At 49.2% G+C, this 9,935-nt stretch overlaps 1 protein-coding gene across 2 annotated transcripts; it reads right to left on the reverse strand.

Moving 5' to 3' along the window:
* Window positions 1-3,656: 3,656 nt before the first annotated feature.
* Window positions 3,657-4,613, reverse strand: LOC135908967 (histone H3-like). 2 transcript variants are annotated; one of them, XM_065440826.2, is made up of 2 exons: window positions 4,068-4,613; window positions 3,657-3,822 (listed from the first exon to the last, which is right to left on the reverse strand). In XM_065440826.2, exons 1-2 carry the CDS (start codon window positions 4,524-4,526, stop codon window positions 3,727-3,729), a joined length of 555 nt encoding a protein of 184 aa, XP_065296898.1. In that variant the 5' UTR covers window positions 4,527-4,613; the 3' UTR covers window positions 3,657-3,726. The 2 variants fall into 2 exon arrangements, with proteins under 2 accessions (XP_065296898.1, XP_065296897.1); XM_065440825.2 differs by having other exon boundaries at window positions 3,657-3,825; window positions 4,068-4,607.
* Between the last annotated feature and the right edge of the window lie 5,322 nt (window positions 4,614-9,935).

The following is a 9,935-nucleotide window of genomic DNA, read 5'->3' on the forward strand; positions in this document are numbered from 1 at the left end:
CCTGAGCCGGAATTCTGCTTCGTAGAATCGCTGCACTCGATGACGGAGGCCGCGTCGCTTATGGTGCGCTCTACGAGCCAAAGATTTGATGATGTGTCCCGCGCCACCAATTACGAATGATCGAGTCACGTGGTCAAGACCCCGCCGTTCACAAAAGCGCTAGAATACCTACCGAAAAAACTGCCCACATTTCAGTGCGCTCGGCCGCCGATGACGTGTCAGTCAGTAAGCCTGCTGACGCCTATTAGCTCAATACACGCCACAGCAAAAATTTTTCTACAAGCTTTTTTAACTTGGTGTCGTGAAGTGGCGCTGTCTCTCGTACTGGCGCAATGGAATCAAGTTTTGTATCTGTAGAATTTGTTCACGGGTCGTTGAACGAAATGGTTTACGAGGCAGGCCGCCGAGAACAAGAGTAACTGTTTACCTCTTGTGTTGTTCTCGCGAGTAGCAATGGCGTTCGAATGACTTGTATCTTGTATCTTGTACCATCCTTCAAGTGCAGCTTCTCTAGCTTTGGCTAATGCGCATTCCCTCACATCTGCATTAGAGCATCACGCTTTATCCTATTTCGATTGTTTTTTGCAGCCATGCTTTCCTCGGCTCAAGGAGGTCACGCGCACTACGACCACGCTGCACTTCGGCTCGTTATTGGGTCGGCCATGTTTTCTGGTCTGAGGACCGTACGGTAGGGTTCCCCCGCGAATAAATTGGCGCGTACCCTGGGCGCCGTCCCAGGCATGCCTGCACCTAAGCGCGGACAAACGTGAGTGTGCGGTGTCTTCCTTCCCATTTGTTTGCGACGTAAGGGGTATCTTCGAAACATCACCAGTCCTTGCGTCTCTCTCGCCCACTCCAAGATGGCGTCAGTCTTGTTTTTATGTCAGCGACCGGCAATCTGTCCTTTGCGTTTCCGGCGGTGGCGACGACAACGGTGGTTTTCCGCAGCTGGGTGAGCTTATCGAAGTCGCCGCACCCAGTGTTGAAGTCGGCACGAGTATATGCAAAGAGGCTTAAACAAAAATTTATGAACCCTTCCTCTACAGGAAGATGGCTGTAGGCGAAGCTTGTTCTGCGTGCAGCTGACCTTCGTCATGGTTATGTAACCCACAGGAAACGGTGCCGGGTTGCTTCGGCCTTCCGCTCCCTCATCTCAAGATCTCATCGCTGTCGCATGCCTGGGTTCGAGCAGCTGTAAAAGCGCGGTATAGTCCGACGTTCTCGACACATCGGCGAGCATCGTTAGATGCCGGGCGCGCCGGAGCTCTCTGGCCGCGTCTGGTTACGTTGGCGGTCCCAGTGCGTCGCGGCATCGGTCGATCTGTAGGCGTTGTAGTTTTCGCCAACCTGATGTAACGTGTGCGCGCGTTCTCGCTTCACTGTAAGAACAAAGATTTCTCGTTTTACGCCAAATTATGAGTTAGCGAACGCTTTTCCGTAAAAAAAGAACGGTCATTTCCGTAGAACGGGTAGCCGTAAAAGAGAGAGCGTAATACAAAATACGAGTGCTTTCGTATCAAGAAAGCCAAACACTGTATGCTGAATCTGTACTATAACCGTTCAAGTGCACGTTCTTCACGCATTCAAAAAACGGAACACACTGTATGCTGAATCTGTACTATAACCGTCAAAATAAAGGTGCTTCCCGTGTTTCGTTATACAGAGCTATTCATTCTTTGGAGAATGTACTATCGGGCACAAAATTGCCCAGCACGCGCGAGGGTCGACTGAATTTTATTGGCGCTCTATCAGTTGGATCAGCCGCGCTAAAATCTGCGTTCGGAATGTTCATATATGACCCACTGTTTCGAACGGTCTGAAGCGCAGAGATGCAATTTAGGCGACGCTCGCACTTGTAGGGTACATTTGTCCACGATAATACATATCCATTAATGTCAATGTCAGGTCACCAGCAGCAGGTCACCATTGAGGAAATTGTATTTCCAACATACTCACACAGCTTTGCACTTCGTGATATGAGTGTATTGCACAGGGTATTTACAAAAAGCAGCAAAATTTCCGTCATCAAATTATTTGCATCACTGAAGCAACTTCGTTTTCTTCAATGACTTGTCTTGCATTCCTTCCTGGCGAAAGTTGTTCTTGACCCCAAACGCCTCGCTGCTGTTAGACGAAATGAATAGTATTCGTGAACGTCTCGCAAGTGCAGCTACTCTAGCGTTGGCTAATGCGCATTCTCTCACCTCTGCATTACAGCATTACCTTTTATCTTATATTTGATTGTTTTTTGATAGCCATGCTTTCCTGGGCTCAGAGCTGTGACGCGCGCGACGACTACGCGGCGCTTCGGCTCGTTCTTGCGTCGGCCATACTTTTGGACGCGAGGACCGTACGGTAGTGTTCACTGGCGAATAAAGAGTTTCGATCCTTGTGGCCCTCCTGACGTATACTTCGAGGCCTGCCTGCATCTCAGCGCTGACAAAAGTGAGCGTGCAGTATCTTCGTCCCCATTTGTCTCCGACGTGAAAGGTAGGATCGAAACGTCACAAATGTTTGCCGCCTGTCTCACGCACTGCAAGATGGCGTCAATCTGGCTTGGCATTAAGGGCCGCTACACTACAATTTGTCAATATTAAGTCGTTCTGTTTTTATGTCAGTGACTGACAATCTGTTCTTTGCATTTCCGGTGGCAGCGAGGACAACGGCGGTTTCCCTAAGCTCGGTGCGCTTATCGAAGTCGCCGCACCCAGTGTTGAAGTCGGCACGAGTATATGCAAAGAGATTTAAACAAAAAATTAAAACACCTTCCTCTACAGAAAAATGGCTGTAAGCGAAGCTTGTTCTGCGTGCAGCTCCCCTTCGTCACGGTTATGTAACCCACAGGAAACGGTGCCGGATTGCTTCTGCCTTCCGCTCCCTCAGCTCGGTATCCTCTCATAGATGTCGGATTGCCTGGGCTCGAGCAGCTCGAAAAGCGTGGTTATAGTCCGGTGATGTCGGCACATCGGCGAGCATCGTTAGACGCCGGGCGCGTCGGAACACGTTGGCCGCGTCCGGTTGCGTTGGCGGTGCCAGTGCGTCGAGCCATCGGTCGATCTGTAGACGCTGTTGTTCTCGCCAACTTCACGTAAAGTGTGCGCGCGTTCTCGCTACACTGTAAAAACAATTTCTGGTTTTACTGCAAATCTGCTGGTAGCGTGTGACCGAACGCTTCTCCGTGAATAAAGAACGGTCATTTCCGTAGGATGGACAGCCGTAAAAGAGAGACCGTAATACAAAATACGTGTGCCTTCGTATCTCGAAAACCGAACACTGTATGCTGAATCTGTACTATAACTGTCAAAATAAAGGTCCTTCCCGTATTTCTTTTTACAGGGCATATTCATTCTTCGGAGAATGTACTATCGGGGACAAAATCGCCCACGACGTGCGAGCATCGACTGAATTTTACTGGTGCTCTATCAGTGGGATCAGTCGCGCTAACATCTACGTTCTGAATGTCCATATATGACCCACTGTTTCGAGGGGTCTGAAACACAGGCATGCAATTTTGTTGACGCTCGCACTTCCAGGGTAAATTTGTCCACGATAATACATCTCCGTTAATGTCAAAGTCAAGTTGGCAGCTCATAGCCGAAGCAGCAGGTCACCACTGAGAACATTGTATTTTCAACGCACTGACACAGCTTTGCATTTTCTGATATGAATGTATTGCACAGGATACATACAGAAAGGTGCAAAATTTCAGTCCTCAAGTTCTTTAGCTCACAGGAGGAACTTCATTTTCTTCAATAACTCCTCTTGCACTCTATTCTGCAGAAAGTTGTTGTTGACCCCAAACGCCTTGAAAGGATTAACTTGCTGCTGTTGGGAGAAACAAATAGTATTCGTAAATTTCCATCCTAATAAAAGCTGCAGCAAAGGTTATCACATAACACAATAACGTAGTAACTTCTGTGTTAGAAAACATGCACTTTGAAAACATGACATTGTTGAAACAAGGGATGTTGCTGTAGCCAACATATCAACAAAGGTGATTGGCATCAGTGTAGCAAGTGTTTTCCTTGGAAGCGTTCTTTTTTTTTGCATAGCTCACTGGCCCCTACCATTTTGAGTTGCTCCAAAGACCGAGGCTGCGGCGCAGACAGCGGCCGAACTTGTACACTTTCGCAACGGATGCTCTGTACCAGCTGGATGTCCTTCCGCGTAATGGTAACGCGCTTGCCGTCGATGGCTCCCATGTTGGTGCCTTTGAAGTGACCGACCAGGTAGTCCTCGCTGGCCTCCTGGCGTACCAGCACAGACGAACTCTGGAATCGGATGTTAGTCTTGAGGTCCTGAGCCGTTTCACTCGCCAACTGCTGGAACTGCAACTTGCGGATGAGTTCTGTCGACTTCTGGTAGCGGAGAGCTTCAGGAAGGGCCACGGTCCCAGGCCCATAGCAACGCGGCTTCTTAACCTCGCCAGTCGCAGGTGCACTCTTGCGAGCAGCCTTGGTAGCAAGCTGCTTACGCGGCGCCTTTCCACCGGTGTTCTCACGGGCGGCTTGCTTAGGCCTTGCCATGGCGAACGGAGCGACCGTCTGAAGTCGTCGACTGAAGGAGTGAAAATGACCCCTCAGCCGCGCCCGTCGTGCTTCGCCACACGAGTCATTTCCTCTCCAACTCACCCGCCGATTGGCCAACGCCAGCGCAACCGTCTCTGCACTGAAGGCGGAGCACATGCCGCCGCCGTTCGCCAGGATGCTGGATGACGCACGTTGTCGCGCGTGCGCCTTGTTGGCGTACGCGCGAAGGTTAATTGGGGGAGAACCTGGCGCATATAACAGGTCAACAGAAGCCGAAGTGTTAAAATGACGACAGGAAGGATGTGCTTACCAGTGGTGATGGTGATTGCACGGGTAAGGGTCCTGCTGCCAGTTCTTGCAAAGAGTGGAGGTGACCAAAACAGAAAACGATGTACGCATGTAAGCAATCATTAATCCAGTAGACCAAGTCTACCCGAAACTCAAAATAGGAATTAAAATAAGCTGTTTGCATATTTAGGAAACGCAACGAAGTATTAAGGAAAATAAATTTTGTATCAATATGCATCTGTTTAAGTTCAGTGGAAAGGGTAAATAAAGGCACATTATGAATACGCATTTCGTTTAAAGCCGATGAATAAAGAATATATTCACCAAATATTAAAAAATGAGGGCCTCAAATTTAAACAGGGTATGACCATGAAAGAATAAAGAACAGCCTTTGAAAAAAATGAGATGGGCAATATCATAACCAGGGGCAAGAATGCGAAACCTTGAGTGCTGTTTATATTCATGCCGCTGTTGATTGCCCCGCAGGGGCGTCTGCGTCAGCAGGTGTTCGGTGTGTTGCGACACCACGTACCCGAGCACACGAGGGTTGGACCCTCCCGCATTTAACCGCGCGCGGCTTAGCCATTTCCGGGGAAAGGGGGATCCTGGAGGTTGAGCCGATGCCGGGTGTTCGGACCTTTAAGGCCCCCCGGCGGAGGCAACACACCTCTTTGACCTCTGCTTCACGTAGACGGCACCCCCGGACTGACCCACCCGGGCGAAATCGGCAGTTGCCTTTTCCTGTCTCTCGCTCTCCCTCCAACCTTCGTCTTTCTCTCACTTTCCATCTTTCCTGTCTTCTCCGGGCTTCCGCTTAGTTCCAGTTTTTACAGGCAGCAAGGGTTAACCTTGTGTGAATAGCCAACCTAGGTTATATCATATTTGGTTGTAGTGGTAATGTACAGCTGGCGTTTGCAGGCCGTGTTTCACACGCCCTGCAGCGTCCCCTTGTAGGACTCCACGGTGGGAGGCTGGCGTTACTGCCGAAATTACAATCTTTTATGGCTACTTCCTTTCCCCCACTACCTGATCGCTCACTGAAGAGGGGGCGCACCGATAATGACTTAGAGTTTTTGCCCGTCAAAAAGAAACTTTTCCTCGCTTCCCTGTAGTCCACTCCGAAACACCAAACAAACCCGTGCGAACTCTCTCACCATTCCTTGTGTGTAAGTCTCTGACCCAAGTTTTTGGTACAGGTTACAAAGCATCCAGAATGGCAAGCGGGGATCTCCTCTTGGAGCTCCGCAACCTGAAGCAATATGAAAAGCTACCCAATCTAGTACCATTTGGCGACGCCAAAGTAACAGTAACTCCGCATCGTACTATGAGTCTCCGATGATGATCTCTTGGAGCTGACTGAGGCTGAGCTCTTGGAGGGCTTCAGTGAGCAGAATGTCATCAACGTAAGTGAATTAAGATGAGGCGTGATAATAAGGAAATACAGACCAAACACCTGATACTTACATTTGGCACAAGTGTTCTGCCCGAGTCCATCGAGGCCGGGTATATCAAGCTCCGTGTTCGCCCATATGTCACTAATCCCCTGCATTGTTTCAACTGCCAGCCTTTCGGTCACAGTTCACAGAGATGCCGAGGCCACCAAACCTGCGCGAAATGCAGTGCTCCTGAGCACACCTCTGAATCTTGTGAAAACTCTCTCCATTGTGTAAACTGTGGAGGGGAGCATGCTGCATACTCGCGATCGTGCCCATCCTGGAAAAAATAAAAAGAAATTGTGACGATAAAAGTAAAAGAAACCCTAACTTTAAAAGAGGCACACAGGCGGGTATCCTTCCTGGGGGCAGCGCCACAACGGTCTCCGGTGGCTGTCCCACCCACACCCAGTGAGGCGGCAGTGACGCCATCCGCGCTCTCGGCGGCTGCAGCTAACGCCGCTGCGCCAACACAGCAGACGGGGCCATCGACCCCGAAGGTGGGCGCAGCCGAGGCTGCCCCAACCTCCCCGGCCTCCAGCGCTGGCAACAGCTGGCGCAGCCAAATCCCCCAGGGAGCCCCATCGACACCCGGGCTGGTGGGTGCAGGGGTCTTGCTTTGCCAAGGCGGGACTCTCTCTAGTAACTTCTCGCTCTCAAGAGCACGTTTCTGGAGCCTCGCAATGGACACTACACCTGTCCTCAAGGCGCACCAAATGCCTAAGGAGCGGCGAGGCTCCCTTGAACGCTCCAAAAAGGGCAAAACCCCGATTACAGGGCCTCGAAAGAGCTCTGTAATCTAATCTCTGAAATCTCTGTAATTAATACTTCTGTTTCTGTACACACAGCCCCTATTTACTATACGCATGGATACACAGATAATTCAATGGAACGTCAGAGGTCTCTTTAGAAACCTTGATGATGTGCAAGAACTCATCCACAAACACAATCCAAAAGTGCTGTGTTTACAGGAAACACGCTTAAAATATAAACACACAAACTTTCTCCGAAAGTATCTTACGTTTCGCAAAGACCGCGAGGATGCTGTTGCATCATCTGGCAGTGTAGCCATTATTGCGAACAGAAGTGTAGCGTGTCAGATTTTAAAGCTCCAAACGGCCCTTGAGGCCGTGGTCATTCGAGCCGTGCTTTTAAATAAACTCATCACAATCTGTTCTCTGTATATGCCACCACAGTATCACCTTCACAGACGCGACTTAGAATCGTTAATAGATGAGCTCCCGGACCCCTATTTGATTCTTGGTGAATTTGATGCACGCAGTACTTTGTGGGGCGATTCACGCTGTGATGCGCGAGGGCGCACCATTGAACAGGCGCTTTTTTCCTCTCGAACATGTCTCTTGAATACGAAGGAGCCCACATATTTTAACCTGGCCGACAAGACATACTCTGCCATAAATCTCAGCATTTTATCTCTGATGCTTTTAACCTGTTTTAAATGGAATGTGCTTAACAACCCGTATGAGAGTGACCACTTCCCAATCATCCTAAGTACAGCGAAGCAAAATCAACCTCCCCCGCATACTCCTCGGTGGAAGGTTGACTCAGCGAAGGTTGACTCAGGGAACGGTATCGCACTCTTACACACATGACTTGGACTGAGATGTCTGGTGTAAGTATTGATGATGCTGTTGCATAATTTACAGCTTTTATACTTGATGCTGCCTGCAAATGTATTACTCAAGCGAGTGGCATAGGTTCCAAACGGCGTGTTCCCTGGTGGAACGATGCATGTAGGCAAGCACGGAGGAAACAGAACAAAGCGTGGGCGATGCTTCGCGATTCTCCAACATCAGAAAACCTAGAAAACTTTAAACATGTCAAATCTCAGGCAAAGAGAAAGCGCTGACAAGCAAGACGAGAGAGTTGGGCAAAGTTTATATTGAGCATCAACTCCTATACAGATGAGCGAAAAGTCTGGAATAGAGTGGAGAAAATTAATGGCCAACAAACGCATTCCCTGCCTTTAGTAAATGGCCACGGAGAAAGCCTGGAAGATCAAGCCAACATCCTTGGGGCACAGTTTGAACACATATCCAAGCTCCTCGCACTGCTCCGAAACCTTCCTAAAATACAAAACACGAATAGAGAACCAAATGTTAGAAAGAAAATGTGCAAAAAGTGAGGCGTACAACGAACCATTCTGCATAGCATAACTGCAGGCAGCACTTAACTGTTGTAATACATCCGCCCCAGGTTCAGACCGCGTAATATATGAGATGTTAAAACAACTACCATCCGAAACACAGAAAACCTTCCTTTCCCTTTACAACCTTATATGGTTTTCCGGCGAGATCCCCTCTGTTTGGAAGGAGGCTATTATAATTCCAATTCTGAAGCACGGTAAGGATCCTTCCTCTGTATAAAGTTACAGACCCATAGCACTAACACTAGCACAAACAAGTTGCCTCTGCAAAGTGTTCGAAAAAATGATTAACTGTCGCCTACTACACTTTCTCGAGTCAAACAATTTGCCCGACCATATCAGTGCGGGTTTCGGGAGGGTCGATCTACCAGTGACCATCTTATAAGCATCGATGCACGTATCCGTGAAGCTTTTCTCCATAAGCAGTTTTTCTTATCTGTATTCCTTGAAATGGAGAAAGCTTATGATACTACGTGGCGGTTCGGGATATTGAGAGACCTCTCACACTTTGGTATATGTGGTAATATGTTCAATGTTATCGAAAGTTATCTGGCTAATCGCACATTCCATGTTCGAGTGGGCAATGTTTTGTCACGGAAATTCGTACAGGAAACTGGAGTGCCGCAGGGCGGGGTGCTCAGCTGCACGCTCTTAAAAGTAAAAATGAATTCTCTTCGCCTACACATACCATGTAACATCTTTTATTCAACATATTGTCACAAGCTGTCATGAACCACGCCTGCCGCGCAAACAACCAGATGAAAGAAAGAAGAGAACGACGTGAGCCAAGCTGCCGCGAGACCGCTCTTCAACAACCGCGCCTATCAACCAGATTCATCTGGTTCTGCATTAAAACACCTCGTGTGTAACATTTGGTGGAGCTGTGCGGGGTAACTCCCACGACCTACAACGGAGCCACCAGCACAAGAGCTACGCCGAAGCCGTCGCCTCGCCGGACTTTCGCCGTCGCGGTCAGTCATGGCCACAGAGCAAAATACCCTCACCAGCAGTGCCTCGGCGAGCCCAGTTCCTACCCAGCACTACCGAGAGCCACGCACGTTCTCGGCGAAGGCAGAGGAAGATGTGGATGAGTGGCTAACCCATTACGAAAGGGTAAGCCAATACAATAACTGGAACGCTGCCAGTCAGCTTAGGAACGTTGTTTTCTTCTTGGCCGGCACGGCGTTGGTATGGTACGACAACCACGCGGACATGCTAACTACTTGGACACGCTTCGTTGAGGAAATCAAAAAGTGTTTTGGTGACTCGGACGCAAAGAGGAAACGTGCGGAACTCACATTAGCCCAGAGAGCTCAGGTACCCGGCGAGACTTGCACTACCTACATCGAAGAAATTTTGAAGCTGTGCCGCACCGTCAACCCTCAAATGACAGAGGAAGATAAAGTGGGGCACGTGGTAAAAGGAATAGCGGAAGACGTGTACAACTTCCTCATTGGTAAAGAGAACTTGCACACTGTATCAGAACTGATACGGCACTGCCGTACGTTCGAGGCGCTG

This window comes from Dermacentor albipictus, chromosome 2 (assembly GCF_038994185.2).
Source record: "Dermacentor albipictus isolate Rhodes 1998 colony chromosome 2, USDA_Dalb.pri_finalv2, whole genome shotgun sequence".
Classification (NCBI taxonomy): Eukaryota; Metazoa; Arthropoda; class Arachnida; order Ixodida; family Ixodidae; genus Dermacentor; species Dermacentor albipictus.

Excerpts from the sequence above, each read along its gene's own strand:
- LOC135908967 (XM_065440825.2), bottom strand. The coding sequence starts at position 4,526 with ATGGCAAGGCCTAAGCAAGCCGCCCGTGAGAACACCGGTGGAAAGGCG. Across the intron at positions 3,826-4,067 it reads CTTTGGAGCAACTCAAAATG|CAGCAAGTTAATCCTTTCAA; the intron begins GTAGGGGCCAGT and ends TTCTCCCAACAG.